The 15582-nt window shown below is 43.6% G+C and overlaps 1 protein-coding gene across 1 annotated transcript in view; it reads left to right on the top strand.

The window, feature by feature from the left end:
• The window catches only part of METTL24 (methyltransferase like 24), a 49008-nt gene that overhangs the window by 7322 nt on the left and 26104 nt on the right, over nucleotides 1-15582 (top strand). Inside the window, exon 2 of the mRNA XM_075145663.1 lies at nucleotides 14363-14461. Coding sequence (XP_075001764.1) covers nucleotides 14363-14461 — 99 coding nt within the window. The remainder of the gene's footprint in view (nucleotides 1-14362; nucleotides 14462-15582) is intronic.

Genomic DNA, 15582 nt, shown 5'->3' with positions numbered 1-15582 from the left:
CAGACAGCAGACAACCAAATCTGGGGAGCACCAGCCAGCTCTGCCTCTGAACGGGGGCAGCTGAGGCACCGGAAGGTACCCAAGCACGGCAATCCCTCTCCAAGTAGCCAAGCAAGGGCAATACTGGCCTTTCACTGTATTTTAACTGCAGATGAAATGTGTTTATGGTAGACCGTAAAGAGGAGATGGTAATGTTTTTTCTGACAATTATGCCACTTGCGAGCTTGTGAGGTAAATGATCACTCAGAATAGCCTTGATTCTTACACACTTTTTATTACCTAAAATAGGTTCTTTCTTCATGAATTTTTGAGAAGCAGCTGGGGAATATTATCCTTCAGAAAGTCATTACAGCTTTAGGAGACTTAATGATATCCAATAATATAGATTTCTTTCAAATACCTGCTCAAGGCTTTCTTTCAGCATATAAAGACAGGGGAATAATTTTTTCTAGATAGCTGTGGCTCAGAAAAAATGTTTTTCAGGGTATATAAGCTTTTCTATTTAAGGACATAACCCAGGGACCGAGGTGGTAATTTCTTCTGCAGATGCCTTGCTCCATGATGGCCGTTACAGCTGTGCCATCCTTTTCTTGAACCAGGCTAGATGGTCCACAGGCCTTGTACAAAACGTGAATCCTTTATGACCATGGTTGCAGGTGCAGAAAACCCCCATATACTGATCCAGCCCCGTTTGCTGTCTTCAGCTCAAACTGTTGACTGGGACTGCCGTGCGGGGAAGCCGAGCAGCTCTGCTCATGGCCTCCGTGTCCTGCTTAACGGGCAGCAATTCAGCAAGCACGTCCTCTGCTCTCACCTCTTTCTTCACCCCTCCACGGTTTGCTGTGTTTGGGGTACTGGATTGCATTGTCTGGTGTGCTGCTGGTTATCAGACCTTATTAGCAGCGAACAAGCGGGAGTCCCCTTCACATGCTGCGTACGTGCTCGGAGGAGGAAGGATGTCTTCTGCAGGAGAGCAGCTGTCAAGCAGGAGGTGGGAGGAGGTGAGCACTGGTATGAAAGTCAGTTGTATAGCAAGTCACGGTCTTGTCATGGGAACAGAGCAAGAGTCCCTGAAAGCCAGGAATTTTGACAGCATTGAAGAGAATGGGCATTGTTAGTACCAAAAATCATCTTTTGTCACGTTTCATGTTTTATACGAGAAATAACAGAAGTGAGGACAGTTTTGAACATGTAGCTTTACTTATTCCAGCGATTCTCAAGGTGGCCAAGCTCACTTCATTCTTTTCCAAAACTTCCTTCTTTGGAGAGAGAAGAGGCCAGAAAGAGAGATCTGGGACAAGTAAAATTCTCCCAGAAAGCCTTAGGGTTTTTCCTTTGCATCTCTGACCTTTAGCTGCTTTCTTATGAGACAAATATTTAACTTCATCGCTAGTAAGGTTTTCATCCCAGTTTGTTCAGTCAATTCACATCAACATTTACCCATGCAGCCAGGCAGTTAACAGAGATGTGCATCTGCTTCAGAGCTGCACGGTAGTTGCTACCACGCCAGGCGTCTCTTTCATGCCACTTTTACTGAACTGTGGGCACGGTTCAGACTGTGGTGCAGCTGGTGGGTCTTTGGTGTGAACCCAGAGCAAAACTCCAGTGGCCCATGACAAGGGGTGCAGAACTGAAATCCAGCAGTGAAGAACAAAACCCTCTAACAGGTGCCTTGCAGACTCGTACAGACAACGTGACAAGTGCATCACCTCTCTTACAAAACAGATGTAGAATTTGGAGGCTTAGGTAGTGCTAACGAGGGACCTCCAATCTTCACAGAAGCGGTTTGATTGTGGTAGACCATGCTGTCCTCCTCCTGCAGGCTGGTAGTGACAGCTGTCACTCATGGCACAGCTTAGATAAAAGACTTAACACATAGCTGAGAAAGTCTGTGTGAACCACTGCTAATCTTTGATGGCATCCGCAGCAGCCCCCTCTTATCGCTTGTTCTAATATTAACTTCGAGCTGTGTTTGTCTTGGACGGCTGTTCAGCACTCCAGAGCTGTGCACGGTGGATGTGAGTCATTTAATCATCTGAAGTGTTTTTGTAGCTAGCAGATACAAACCAAGATACTTCTGTGTATGATGAAACGTTGTCCAGAGCCCTTCCGCACTGTTGAAGTCTAAGAGCAAATGGCATTCAGTTCAGTGGAACAAGCAAAAGGGAAAAAAAGAGATTTGATTTAATTTTTCTTTTAATTGTGGTATAGCATGTGTCTCCTGGAATCCATAATATACATTACTCACCCCGATGTTGTTTTTGTATACAAAAGTGACAGGGTGACACGCTGTCCTATTTCGAGTTTGCAGATCTCTAAGGGTAATAGAAACCATGTGCGCAAATGGACTGATGCCTTGGGTAACAGATAGATGAAAGCCGTGATTTTTAACTTGCTCTTATGGCAACAACTCGGTCACTTTAAGCAGGAGATGGCGGAAATGTTCCCAGCTGTTTATGCTAGTACTAACTGTTCCTAACTGTTTATGTTAGTACTAAGTGGAAGAGTTTGGATCTGCAATGACACATGCTTTCCCCTGCCTGATCTTCTGTCCCGTCTTCAGTAGTCTTGCTTTTAAATGTGCCATCAAGCTCAGGTGCCATCAAGAAGGGGGCTGGCTGTGAGGTGCTCATGGACTGCACTGTCAGGGAGTGCATGGACAGAGTGTCCTCGGGTGACTGCACACCCCCTGAAGAGCACAAGTCCTGGGTCTGGCTCTGGGGGAACCCCTTGGTGGTTATTTTGCTTTCTTTTTCATTTTTTGCAGCATTTAAAAACTAGCCCTGTAATTTATGTCCTCCTTGACACATGTATAAATATGATAACTAAACCTTTCCTTAGTCTTTGTGTAATGATAAATGTAATAGTTCTAGCAGCTGTTACCACATACACAGAAATCTTGCTTCTCACCAAAGTCTTCTCCGTATGCTCTGCAGACGGGAACAAAATGGCTTTGCAGTGTTCTTCGGAAGTCAGTACCACAGAACTGTTTTGGCTTTGCAAATCCCAAACCTGGGGGATCCTTGTCAGGAACGTCCTTCCTGCTGCCACCTCTCCCATCATGCAATGGCGGCTTCTCTTGTCTCTGGGAATATAGGACCAGGAGGACTTCTGAGTGAGCCGTTGGCTTCTGAAGTCTCTTAGGATTTTCAGGTCAAGCCAACTGCTTCAGATTTTACATGGAAAACCTCTGGGTTTATATGCTTGTTGCAGAAAGAGCTAACCAACAGCTCATTTAACAAGTGAAAGTGACCCCCTGAAGTTTACTTTGGGTTCTACTTTCTGATAGATTTCAGGTGCAGCTTCAGGTACCTTGCTGTGGGTTTTTCTGGAAGTGACAAAATTCTGTGTCGTTTCCAGGACTGATCCACTGCAGGTGGATCCTGCAGCCTGAAGGAATTCAACCCTGTGCCCTTCTTGGGATGTGGAAGACAAACTTGGTGGGCCTTGAGAGCTTTGCAAGGAAAGGCCTGCAAAGAGCCCGTTAGGCAACTCATCTCTCTTAGGGATATTGCTAAAATAGTGGATGCTCTGTGTTCTTGCTATTGGTTTTGATGAGGTAATAGACCACAGGGTGGTCTGCTGGGGAAAATTAACCTAGACGAAAAGTAAGCAAAGAAGCAAATATCGGTGATGTGCCAGGGGCTGGACCTGGTTGGGAAATGCGTGCGGTTGAAAATGATGTTAGAACCAGTGAAGTTAACATCGTAGAGTTGCGTCGCTGCTTTAACCTCCCCCGCTTTGCCCCATCCATCCCCAGCCCTCTTCCTCGTTCCTCTCCTAGCAGCTAGCTAAGTCAAATAATTAACTGGGAGCTTCAAAGTCGGTGCGCTTTATTTAGCATCCTTTTTCATATTTTACAAAGAGACAGTGTTTGAAATGCTAGGGGGAAGAGATGGTAATGTCTATTGATATGGCATGTAATGTTAAATAATGCTTGCCACTTAGAAGCCTAAAAATGATAAGAATCAGTTTGAAATCCTTCCTGCTCCCTGCGGAGTTGGCTGCACTAGTGGAGGATCGAGATTTATCCCAGAGATGAACGCTGCAGGGTAGGAGCTGCCTGAAAAAACCCCAAAGGAACAATGAAATTTGTTAATACTGATGTCGTGTCTCTTTTTGGGCTTTCCTCATGGTTGTTTGGCGGCACCAAAACTTTCAAAGAAGTGAGCTTTGTTTCATCCTGAATAGAGCAAAGCAACGGCATCTTGTTCCTTTTCCCTCGCTCTTTTGAGAAAATTAAACAAGAAGCAATTATGTGTCAATTGGCTGCTGCTGAGCTGATGTGTTTCTTCATAGTTAGATGTCTTGATTAATGGTTTCATCTTGCAATTATTATTCATTATGAAATCTGTGGGAATTCTGGGTACATCAGGAGTTCAGGGTCAAACCATGTAGCTTTCAGTGCTATATTCTGTATAGTGCTCAGAATTAGTAATAAAACATTGGAAAATGTCCTTGATTAAAGAGGATGGTGCATATTTGCCCAAGCCCATCCTCCATGGGCTTATGATACTTGGGTCTATACTTGTCTTGAACAAAAAATATTTCAAAATTGTGTGCTTTGAAACAAGCTTGATTTTCTTCTTTATAAATTGGAAAATAAACATACCATCTTGTACTTAAAATCCTAACAACTTGTAAGCCAGCTCTCATTCCCTTTCTAGACATGGGGAACTAATTGCCCAACGCACTGTTTTATTTTGCTTGGAAGACTTTTAACATAGCTTTAGAGTAAGGGCAGTAATCCATAATCATATTAAAAACAAGAAAGGAAGTATGTTTGTAGACATTTAAAGCTAGTATACGTTTCATTCTGTGGAGCTTCATTACCTTGTTTTATTAACTAACACTTGTATGAAATAAGGAGTTGAAGAAGAAAAAAGTGAAGTTTGGCTTTTTAAGTCTTCCCTGGCTATCCAGTAAAACCCAGTATGATCAAGTGAACTGATGGTGGGTTGGAGGGACGGAAGCCCCTAGGTACCTATTGTGAATATTTTCTATCTTATCTTAGGTTTTACGCTGTGAAATCTAAATAGCTGTAGAAGTCACTCAGCCTTTTGGTTTACCCATGTTTAGTTGCTTTATGATACTATAGATGCCTAGTGACACTGCCTTCTCGTGCTCCCTGGAGAGCAGGAGACCCACGGAAGGTCCTCCTGGTCCTTGCCCAGGAGGGGCAGATGGAGGGAAAGGGGTTTTCTGATGCCTCGGATCTCCCTTTAGGCTGGGAGGTGTGGTGGACCATTTCTGTTCAGACGTTTACACTCCATTTGCATGAGGGAGAAAGCTGCACAAGTGTGAAATGCTCTTATTTATGTGAAAGCATTAAGTTTTACTTTAAAGCACCTTCTTTTTCCCCAGTTCTTAGCATCAGGCAGGGCCTGCTGAAGTCAGTGGATAGGCTGCCAGAGGCATCCCTATCTGTAAATCACAGTTAGAGTGCTGGAATTTGCACAAAATAAACTCGGCTTATCTGGCTAGCTGAGTATTTACTGATGAATTCTGTTTGTTGTACGCTGTGGTTTGAATATTGCAGTGAAGTCAGCCTAGAGGAAAATCTCTTTTTCTTTCCTATTGTATGGATTATGTCATCTCCCGTATTTTCTCAACCAAAGCACTTCATTTAAAGCAGTTACGAAACCGTGGTCTTGCCTCTGCTTAGCTAAAGTCTGAATTTGACAAGCAGTGACAGTAGTTGCTGTATCTGTTTCTTGCTGTTATCCTTAAGTGTTGGCAAAGGCATGCAGGCACTGGAAATAGTTCAGCTGATTGAGTATTACACTGCTTAAGCAGTTTCGAGAATTTGCTTCCATAAATTTCAGTCTGTTCTGGCTGCTGTTTTTATCTCCATCAGATATAAATTATCACACTGTCAGCCTCTGGATAGCGCTGGAATGCTGCTGCCTGATTTATTTATTTTATTTTATTACCATAGCAAAGAAATCCCACTTGACTGTTTTTAAAGCTGTGTGTCTCTTAGCAGAGTAAAATCAATCTCTTTTTTAATAAATGTATATTTCTCCCTGATGTTGCTGGGCTTTCCAGTGGCAGAGCTGTCAGTCTTTGGTGACCTTTGAAGGTCTGAGGAGGGGTCCCCCGGTGCAACGCTGCCCTTTCCTACCCCCGCAGCTCCCAACTCCTTCGGTTGCAGTGGATATAGTCCTCAGCGGTAGCGAGGGGTGGTAGTTATGCTATGTAAATAATAAATTAGATGCAATGCTTTCCGAGTTCGTAAGTACCTACAAATTAATATTTTGGCAAGTGTTCTGAAACACATGCTTCCCGTAAGTCACAAACCTGCACCCAGGGTGATGGATGTTAGTGGCTCAAGCCCAGGTCTACCGGTGAGTTTACGGGGGGGTGTCCACAACGGCTAATTTAAACCTGGTAAGCTGGTTCCCTCTACCCATTTCCCGTGGGAGTCAGGGTTTCGATTTGAATTCAATGGCGCATTAGTCACCTAAATTCCTCTACAGATCTGGCCGTGTCATGTTAGTTTTGGAAGGCGCTCTTTATTTTTCCAAAGCCATTTCTTAGTTCTTAAAGTGATATAAATTCTGTCACTTAAAGTCGGTGCCAAGCATCCTTTTTTCCTGCCTGTGCTTTTCTTATGAGACACTCGTTTGGGGGAAAAGGCACAAAACTAAAAGTAGAGTTGGAGAGAGCTTGAGCGTGGGCTTTGCCTGTGAAACGCTGAACCTCCCAAGGCATCGAAGTTGTTGGTGTTTTGCATGGAAGTCGCTGGTGTGGCTGGCCTGCAGGTTAGGCCAGCAGTTCCCCTGCGAGCGCGAGAGCTGTAATTTGTATGCGTGTGGCTCCATTTCATACCGTCAGATGGGAAATCAGAAGCAAAAGGAGCAGAAAATAAACATGAATATTAACAAAAGGAGAGCAGAGGTGAAACGCTTGGTGATTGCTGCCCTTCCAGGGGTTGTTATGTATGCATGTTCAGACTGATTTGCTCTACGAGGGTGAAGACTCTTTTGGTTTCAATTACCATGCGGAGGCTCAAAGCTTTTCTAATGAGGATTGAAGTCAGAAAATTGTTTTCTTCATTTCAATGTAAAACTTTGCATTCAAGATGCATTGCTTTTTTCCTTTTCCCTACTAAGCGTAGGAGTTTTACTTACGGTGCAAACTGCAGCCTTGGGAAGCAAGTGCTTGGGAATAAACTGCTCTCAAGTGAAACCCTCTGGGTGAAGCTCAGGGCTGCGTTAAGTTGACTCTCGCAGCAGTTGCTCCCGGGCAGACACATGTGTGCTGCACAGCAGAGGCTTGGAGGAGGTGATGCACGGAGAGCGACGAGCTAGCGGAGAGTTAAGTGCGTCCTAGAAGTTCCCGCTTCAATAAAATAAAACACACATATCCAGACATAGAAACACCTCTAGTTATTAAAATTCTTCATACACAAGTCGTGTTGAAAACTCATTTAAATTGAAGACACCCACTTATTAATGCAGAAAACACTCTTATCACAGGACTGGTTTCCATAGGCAGGGTTTACTCTGGTAAGTAGCCTTGTTGCACGGGAGAACCTGACTGTATGTGTTACGTTGCTTGCTCATTTTGGCACAAAGCTTTTGTTCCTCAGCCTAAAGTTCCACTATCAAATCTTCAGATAAGATCATGGAGCAGATCCTCCTGAAGGATATGTCAAAATATACTGAAGACAGGGAGGTGGTTAGGGACAGCCAACATGGCTTCACCGAGGGCAAGTCGTGCCTAACGAATCTTGTGGCCTTGTATGATGGAGTGACTGCATCAGTGGACAAGGGAAGAGATAACGGATGTCATCTACCTGGACTTCTATAAAGCCATTGATATGACTCCCCACAACATTCTTACCTCTGAATTGGAGAGATATGGGTGTGATGGATGGACTGTTAGATGGATAAGGAATTGGCTGGCTGGCCTCATCCAAAGAGTTGTAGTCAATGGCTCAATGTCTAAGTGGAAACCAGTAACGAGTGGTGTCCCTCAAGGGTCCGTTCTGGGACCAATACTACTTACTTTGAGCAACCTGATCTAGTGGAAGATGTCCCCCATGACAGGGGGTTGGACTAGGTGATCTTTAAAGGTCCCTTCCAAGCCAAACTATTCTGTGATTCTGTAACACACTACAGTTTTATAGCACTGGAGTTTGTCTGTGGGAGGGACTCCCTGTACGGCCTGCTTGTTCCACTGCACCAACCCGATGCGTACGGAGGATGGAGCAATCCTGTGGTGGCTGGGTACGAAGAAGGCTGTGTGCTTGCGTCAGGGATGCCTCTGCTTTAGATAAACTCGGAAAAGTGAAAAATGAGAAAAGAAAGATTCCCTGTGTTAATTTTTTTTCAGTTCATTATGGACTTTGTGCAGCATGTGAAAGTTTCACTGTTGGAGTGGAAATTCTCAGTTTAGGTGGCTGCAGGACTAGGCGTCAGCTGCGTTTCCCTGTGATACTCCCGATGCCTGATGCCTCAGAGGGAACCCACTGCTCTTCTCTCGATACAGGCACACGCATGCAGAGCAGGAGTGTATGTAGCAATTTCTGCAATATGGTTTCTTAAGCGAAAGCCTCATGTTTAAGAAAGCCAAACTGCAAAGAAAAATACAAAATAATAGTAATAAAAAAGAAAAAAAAGGGAAGGAAACAGTTCAGACATGTAGGGATGGGATAGCTATAAAGCCAGCCACGGTAGAAATTAATTCACTCGGAGATTTAAATATGAGTCACAGTCACTTTGTAAGCCTGTATTTTAAATTACAGCTTACTGAGCCTGTGCGTGTCCCCGCTACTTCTAAATTAACGATGTAGCGTAGCATGTTTTTGTGAGTGTACCTCTTGTGAGCCCTCCGTATGATGCTGATTACATTTAGCTAAAGGCAACAGTATGAATTGACCTTTCTCAAGGAGGTCTTTGCCAAGGCTGAGGCATACTTGTTCTTTCCTATCGACACCTCCGCTTTGAGGTGGATTTTGTTTTACTTGTGCCACGTATTGCTGCTCCAAACATAACACATTTGGAGTTACTCAACCTCGCTGAAGAATAAAGTGCAATTAAGTGTTGCTTGAGGCTCAGAACTAAAGAATAGGCTCAGCCCTCTAAAATACAAGTTTTTCTGCAGCATGGCATGTGTGATAGTCTGGTCTGGGGTTCCTCTTCTGTGATGTTGACTGTCTACAGTGTAGGTGTTTCTGAGCCCGTCCTCCAGGCTTCCTTTGCAGGTCATGGAGAGACATGGACGTTTCCAGAGCATGACTCATCTTACTTATTTTAGGCATCTACTCTATAGCAGATGAATCATTCCCTTAAAGAGCCTGTCTGCCTCGTCTGTCCTGTCAAATAACTTGGTTCCCCAGCCCACTGTGGGAGCTTGGTCCCTGGTTGTCCGCATGGCAGGAATGTTTCCTCACTCCTGGCTGTCCCTTGGAGTCGACCAGCTAATTGCCTCTGAAACTAAACGTGGGCGTTCACAAGGGATCGTTCGCTGCCGGAGCTGCTCCGTGTCGTCAGCAAGAGGAGCAGCGTGCCAGGTTTGGCCGCCTCCACCCTCAGCAGCTCTCCCACGCATCTCAGCAGGCTTTGCACTTGTTGCGTGTCCCTTGTGAGGCGTGCTGGCGTGTCCCGTAAAGCCAGTTCTTGGGCGGGCTGCAACACCCTGCTTTCAGTATTTAAGGTACTTTTGAATTGGAGGGAAAAACAAAACAAGACGACCACTACAAAATAATATGCTTGAGGCCACAGGTGCTCCAGAGGGACCCCAAATAAAATGATGTCCAAGCCCTGTAAACTGTATCTAGGGACAATCTACTCTCACAAGGGCAAGCCTTCAGGAATGCAATCCGCTAAATACATGTTTGCCTGGTAGATGTCTGAAATTTTGCAATTTGAATCCTACCCATTGCATTTTAAACTGATAAAACCCCTGCAAAATTTCACCCACGAGCAAGCTGTGTTCTGCCGTACCCTTCTACGAGGGATGAGCATGGTGATACACAGTACAGCCAGAACAGTTGGAGGTGAAGATGTGTATGTCATTTGTTTCTATGGCTAGCAAATATTTATGGTTATTGGTGGAGTTTATTGCCACAAGTGCTTTCCATTCGCATTTGGTCCTGCCTCAAATGTAAAAAATTACTGTTGCACAGTTTAATCAGAGGATTTTATATTTTTCCCTTGATTAAGACATCTGTGTATGTATTGACAAGTCTTTTGTTTCTTCGTTGGAAGCAACAGACTGCTTGGCAGGGCAATGGGATTCCCAAATTTTTGTTTATAAACATGGCTAATATGTTTCTGTATTTTAATAGGCTGCTAAAAAGGAAGGAAATTGAAAGGAGGGGAAAAACAGTTACTGAGTTAAAAAAGATGGAAGTATAGAAAACTTACTAATTCCCTTTCAAATGTAAGCAGAAGGGAAGGGAGGGGTTGGGCTGTCTGAATTACTGCACTGAAAATAGGATTGATCTGGAAAGAATTTAATGATTTATGTGTTCAAGTTTATGCTAGGAAAACCAGAAATTTTGCAAACCTACAATTTTACACCCGCTGGCTTGTAAGCCCTTTGCACATGTTGATTTAAACTTAATATTATGATTTCAGATTTTTAGGATAAATGATACCATATGTATACTACAGATTATTAAGGAATTATCAGATGACTCTCATAGATGGCTGATGGGGGAGAAAAATCTAGAAAGAAGTGGTCTCCAGAGAAAAGTCACTGCGGATTCCTGTCAGATTGATCTGAAGGAAACATCAGTCCTTATCCTTAAGTGTGAAGTACCTGGAAAAAAAATCAGACCTTCAAATGCGTCCTAGTTTTCCTAACAAAGCAATGGCATTGCCTTAAGATTTTCTTTGCTCTGTGGTTATCTGTCTTATGTGGTGAAAATTTAGACATCACTCTGGATAGCAGTTTCTGGATATCCATTACCCTTCTGGGGTAGCTGAAGTCAGTATCTGACCAGCGCCTGTGATAAAGTCTTGCTGAAGACTGATTTTTCTTATAGTGCTTATTTCAGGTAATGTGTCTGTAAGTGAAACAATGTAAATAGAGGGATACTTCAAGGTATTCAGTATGATATTTTTTAAGTGGCATTGTAACTTTCCAGGTACTGTCATCTCATTATATTGTGGAATCAGGATATATTGTTGTTTGGGAAACATAGTCACGGTGTCTCGTTGGATGAGTCCCTACCCTAGGGAGATAGCACACCGATGGCGATAGCCAGAGATGCAGAATGTCTGAACTGGTTTTCTGGCTCCTCCTGGGTGACTTTGGGGAGGTCTGTCTGAATTTCATATCCAAAGCTGCATAATATGGACCGTAATACCTCCTCTGCTCCTCTTGTGTACTTGCTGTAGAAGCCTCCTGTGAAAGGAGCTGCTTCTCAGCCTGTTTTGTACAGCAGCCACAGGGACCTGCTCTCGGTTATTTACTCCAGAGATTTCTGTGATACAGGTGAGAAAATCCAAATCATGATGCTACAGTCAGGTTTGCTTTGAGTAAATCAAATTGCAAAGTCTAGAGGGGAAGAACTCCTCAAAATAAGGAACATGTTTATCAGGAATAAACCTGATTTTTACGAAGCAGTTGGTTCACAGGGACCACGTGCATTTTATCTGCAGAGTTTGTTTGAGAAGGCTTACATGGAAACACTGTGGAACAGGCTGAAAATTACCTGAAAAACTATAAACAAAGACTACCAATGTACATAGGGAATGGCTCCTTCAGGAGAATATTTTGTGAGTGCTGAACATACCCATAGTGCATCACCGACATCAGTGAGTTACCCGCTGGGAGGATGTACCTGGTCCAAAAGATGTACTGGATTTTTACCCCTGTTCATCATCTGTGAGTCTTATTGTAATGCAGCTATTGAAGCATCCCATAGGGGTGTTTAGTGGATGTTAGGAACAGACCTCTCTAATGTATTCGTTAGTGAATGGAAATGGGCTGCTGCTTAGTAAGGAGCCAGGGACCAAGTGTGAAGTTTGAGAAGCCATTCAAAAGCATTACTGTCAAACAGGAGCTCAGGTCTGATCTCTGTCACAAAGGTAGCATTTGTGTAGCGCTCCTAAATTTCAAGAACTATACAAAAGGTTGATCTCTTTCTTTTTTTTTTCCTTTTTTTTTTTTTTTAAATGAAACTGCATTATTAAGTCACTGGGATTTTTAACTTCATAGTTGTGTGTTTATTGATACATTTTGGAGAGAGTGGAAAAGCAGTTTGTCATCTTTAAGATTTTAAGAACCTGAGAGAAAGCCACAGTGGCTCTTTGATATTGCACTCTGCTGAAAAAGAATCTCATTCACGTGGTTAATTATAGGGATTTTTTTTTCTCTTTTTCTTCCCCGTGAACTCTGTGCAGAGGGAATTCTTGCTGAATGGTGCCACAATGGCCACCCTGCAATTCCCCTATTTAATGAGCTACTTCTCACACAAATAGATTTCAGAATAACCGGGCACAGATGTTTAGGTGTCTGGGGCTTTTTTTTGCCTGAAAATGATTGTCAGTCTTCATTTTCATTTCAGCTTTCAAGCCTGTTGAAATGGCAGCATTCCTGTCATTGCAAAGGTTATTCAGCCATGTGAACTGTGACTCATTCTGAAAGATTACATGCGTTTCCCTCCCCGGCGTGCACCTATCCTCCTGCTGTTAGCTGTTTGCAGGCTGCCTTCTGCAATCAGCGGGTCAGGGGTACGTGCTGCTGCAGAGCTTGCTTGCTAGCTTGCTTCCAGCCTTGTGCTGTGCAGGGCATAGGAGCATATGGCTGCTGTGGGCAGCAAGTTGCAGGGTGGGAAATGCTACTTTTGGCTGCTTCTAGGGGGGGGAAAAAGTCTCAAATGTCCTTTTCAGCATCTCTTTACAGTAAAAAAAACCAAAGAGCAAACCCTAAAGGAACAATAAACCTCATACAGACCTCCTGGCTCACGTTCACTCCAGACTATGTTTACTTAGGCTGCAAAAATATCCATTCATGATATCAGCTCAAGGCAAACTCCATCTGGTCTGGTGGTCCCCTTTAATCATCTTTCTCTTCTAGCATCGCCTTCTCTTTTTCTTTCCTGCGTTCCTCTCTGGCATCAGAGGATCCCCGCTGTCACCGCACTGGCTCTTCTCCTGGCGCCGCAGACCAGCCCGATGGTGGGGCTGTCCTCTCCGGCGGGGCTCAGCACCTTGCTTCTCTGATCTGCCTCCATCCTCTCCGGTTAATTGCTATTTCCTATATGTTTTCCAGGGCTTTGTTTGAAATAAGGTCCTGTGGGAATCCCGAATGGGGTTTGGTATTTTATTGAATGTCAACATGAACCTATGGGAAAAAAAACCCATCCTGTTCATTATGGAAGCTCAGTTAATCAGGGATGATTAAAGGGAAGCTTGATACTACCTGCCCAGCCATAGTAGTATCTGAAGATGAAAAGCCATGAGGAATCAATCTTAATTTAGTACAATTTAACACTGTGCTTGTATTTTTATCTACTCGAGGGCAAGAGATAACACGTCTAAACTTCCCAGTGTGACAAAAGCGGGCAGAATTTGGAGAAGGTCGCGCAGATGGGAGCGCAGAGCCCGGTTGCTCTGCAAGCACGTGTCTGAAAGACCTCTTCTGTCCCGCTCTGTCTATGTGGGAAGTGTTGCTGGAAAAGCTGACAGATCCCTGAGGTTCAGAGCTGAGGGGCCTCACAGGGAGTGCAGAAAGCATCCACCAAAGCTACTTCCTTGGGGCTATGAAAATGAGGAGTGGTAGGGCTACTGACAGCCACACTGATGTTTTTTTCAGGAAAACAAAGAATTCTGGTGTATCTTGTCAGGCAGGTGTGGAAGAGGATGAGGACTTTGTCTCAAAGACCACAAGAAGCTTGCTTTTCTATTGAATCTAGGTTTTAAAAAAGGAAAGAGATTGTTTGCAGAGGTTTCCTTTGGTGATTAGTGTTTGCAATCCAAGTTCTTGTTTCAGTGGACGTTCAAGCGGAGATACGCGATAGATAGAAAATTAAAATTATTTCACTGTTTTCAGATGTTTTGCTAGAGGATTTAGGTATTCAGATCTTGGTTTTCTTCATGTGTTTCTACAAGCCAGGGCTTACTTGGGTGTCCTAGAATAACTGTGTTGACACATGTATCCTGGATGAATTACCTACATCTGCTTTCAAAGCTGATCAGGATAAATCATAGTTAGATGCTCTTTCACTGTAGTTCAAAACCTACTTTATTCTGAAATGACTTTCATCTGTAGACAAGCCCCTAGGAAACTCGTTTTGTTTGAAATTAAATCTCCTTAATTTATTAGCCCTTGCATTTTATGCTTGTACCGAGAAATGAATCCTGTTCCTTTAAGGTGTTTTCTGTTTTGCTTTGCTTTGCAGACTGTAAGATGGCACATTGAACTACAGCCATGGGCAAGTCCAACTCCTTCCCTCAATTACGAGGCCTTGAGGTTCCTGAAGTACATTAGCACTTCTCAGGTAGGTTTTTCGTTTCAGTCCCCATTTAGAAAACAGTTTGCCTGGCACAGGCTGCTCCCTCTCAGATAATGAATTAACCTCACTCCAAACTGGTTTCGAAACTGCTTTTTTTCTGAAGTTGCTTAACCTAGCAGCGATGGTCAACGTGAATGTAAAAGTCAAAACACATAGGGTAGAAAGAATGCATTATTTCCTTGCTTTTCATTTCCAGAGGGATTCATGTCCTGACAGGAGTACGATATGACTGAAATTCCAGACGTGGTTCCTCTCCTGCTCTCTCTCTCTTTCTCACTCTCTATCAGACACAGAAAAATACAGAGCACTCTGTAGAGAGAGAACTGTCTATTCAGCCACTCCACCTCTCAATAATAATGCGATAACCAGGCTTATTTTAGCTAAAAAGGATGCATCTGAGGTTCCCAGTAAAATGAGAGCAAGGCATCGGTCCCTAACTTGGACAAGTTGTCCCAGTGGTACCAACAGAATCCTGATATTTTGAGGACAAAAATGATGACCTGGAAAATTAGTGCTTTTATGTGCTTTTTCAAAGAGGACATTTCCAAATCCAGATTGCATTGACAGATACTTCCAGGGTTCAGCATATACGGAAATTGGGCCGTCATGTCTTAATGGAGGCATCACTTCTGCACAACAGCATTTACGCATGCATTTCCTGTAATAAAAAATGGAAAAGGTGCTGGAGGCCCACAGTTCCAACAGGGCGGCTGCTTTTGGTACCCAGGTCTGTCAGCAATTGACCCTTGAATACAGATTTGACTGTACCATCGCTTACATTGGAGAACAGCAAAAAGCCTCAGGTGCTAATGTCACTGAAATGTCATTCACATATGAAATTCTTTGTTAATGCAATGCTTTCAAGGCTGAGATGAGATTCATTTGAAACACATCTAAAAATATGCTGCTGTGCTGATAGTGTGGTAACTGGGAGGGTAGCAGAGTGTTCACTTATCCTCCAGCTTGTGGGTACTCCTGGCTAAATGCTTAAGAAAATGACATCTCTGCCTCCACTCATGCCAGCACTGAGAGGGCAGGAGGCAAGATGATGCATGTGGAGACAGCAAGAGATGTATGTAGAGCTGTTTGTTTTGTTGTACAGAAGT

The sequence above is a fragment of the Calonectris borealis genome, chromosome 3 (genome assembly GCF_964195595.1).
Source record: "Calonectris borealis chromosome 3, bCalBor7.hap1.2, whole genome shotgun sequence".
Classification (NCBI taxonomy): domain Eukaryota; kingdom Metazoa; phylum Chordata; class Aves; order Procellariiformes; family Procellariidae; genus Calonectris; species Calonectris borealis.
This window is presented reverse-complemented; position numbering and strand designations above follow the sequence as displayed.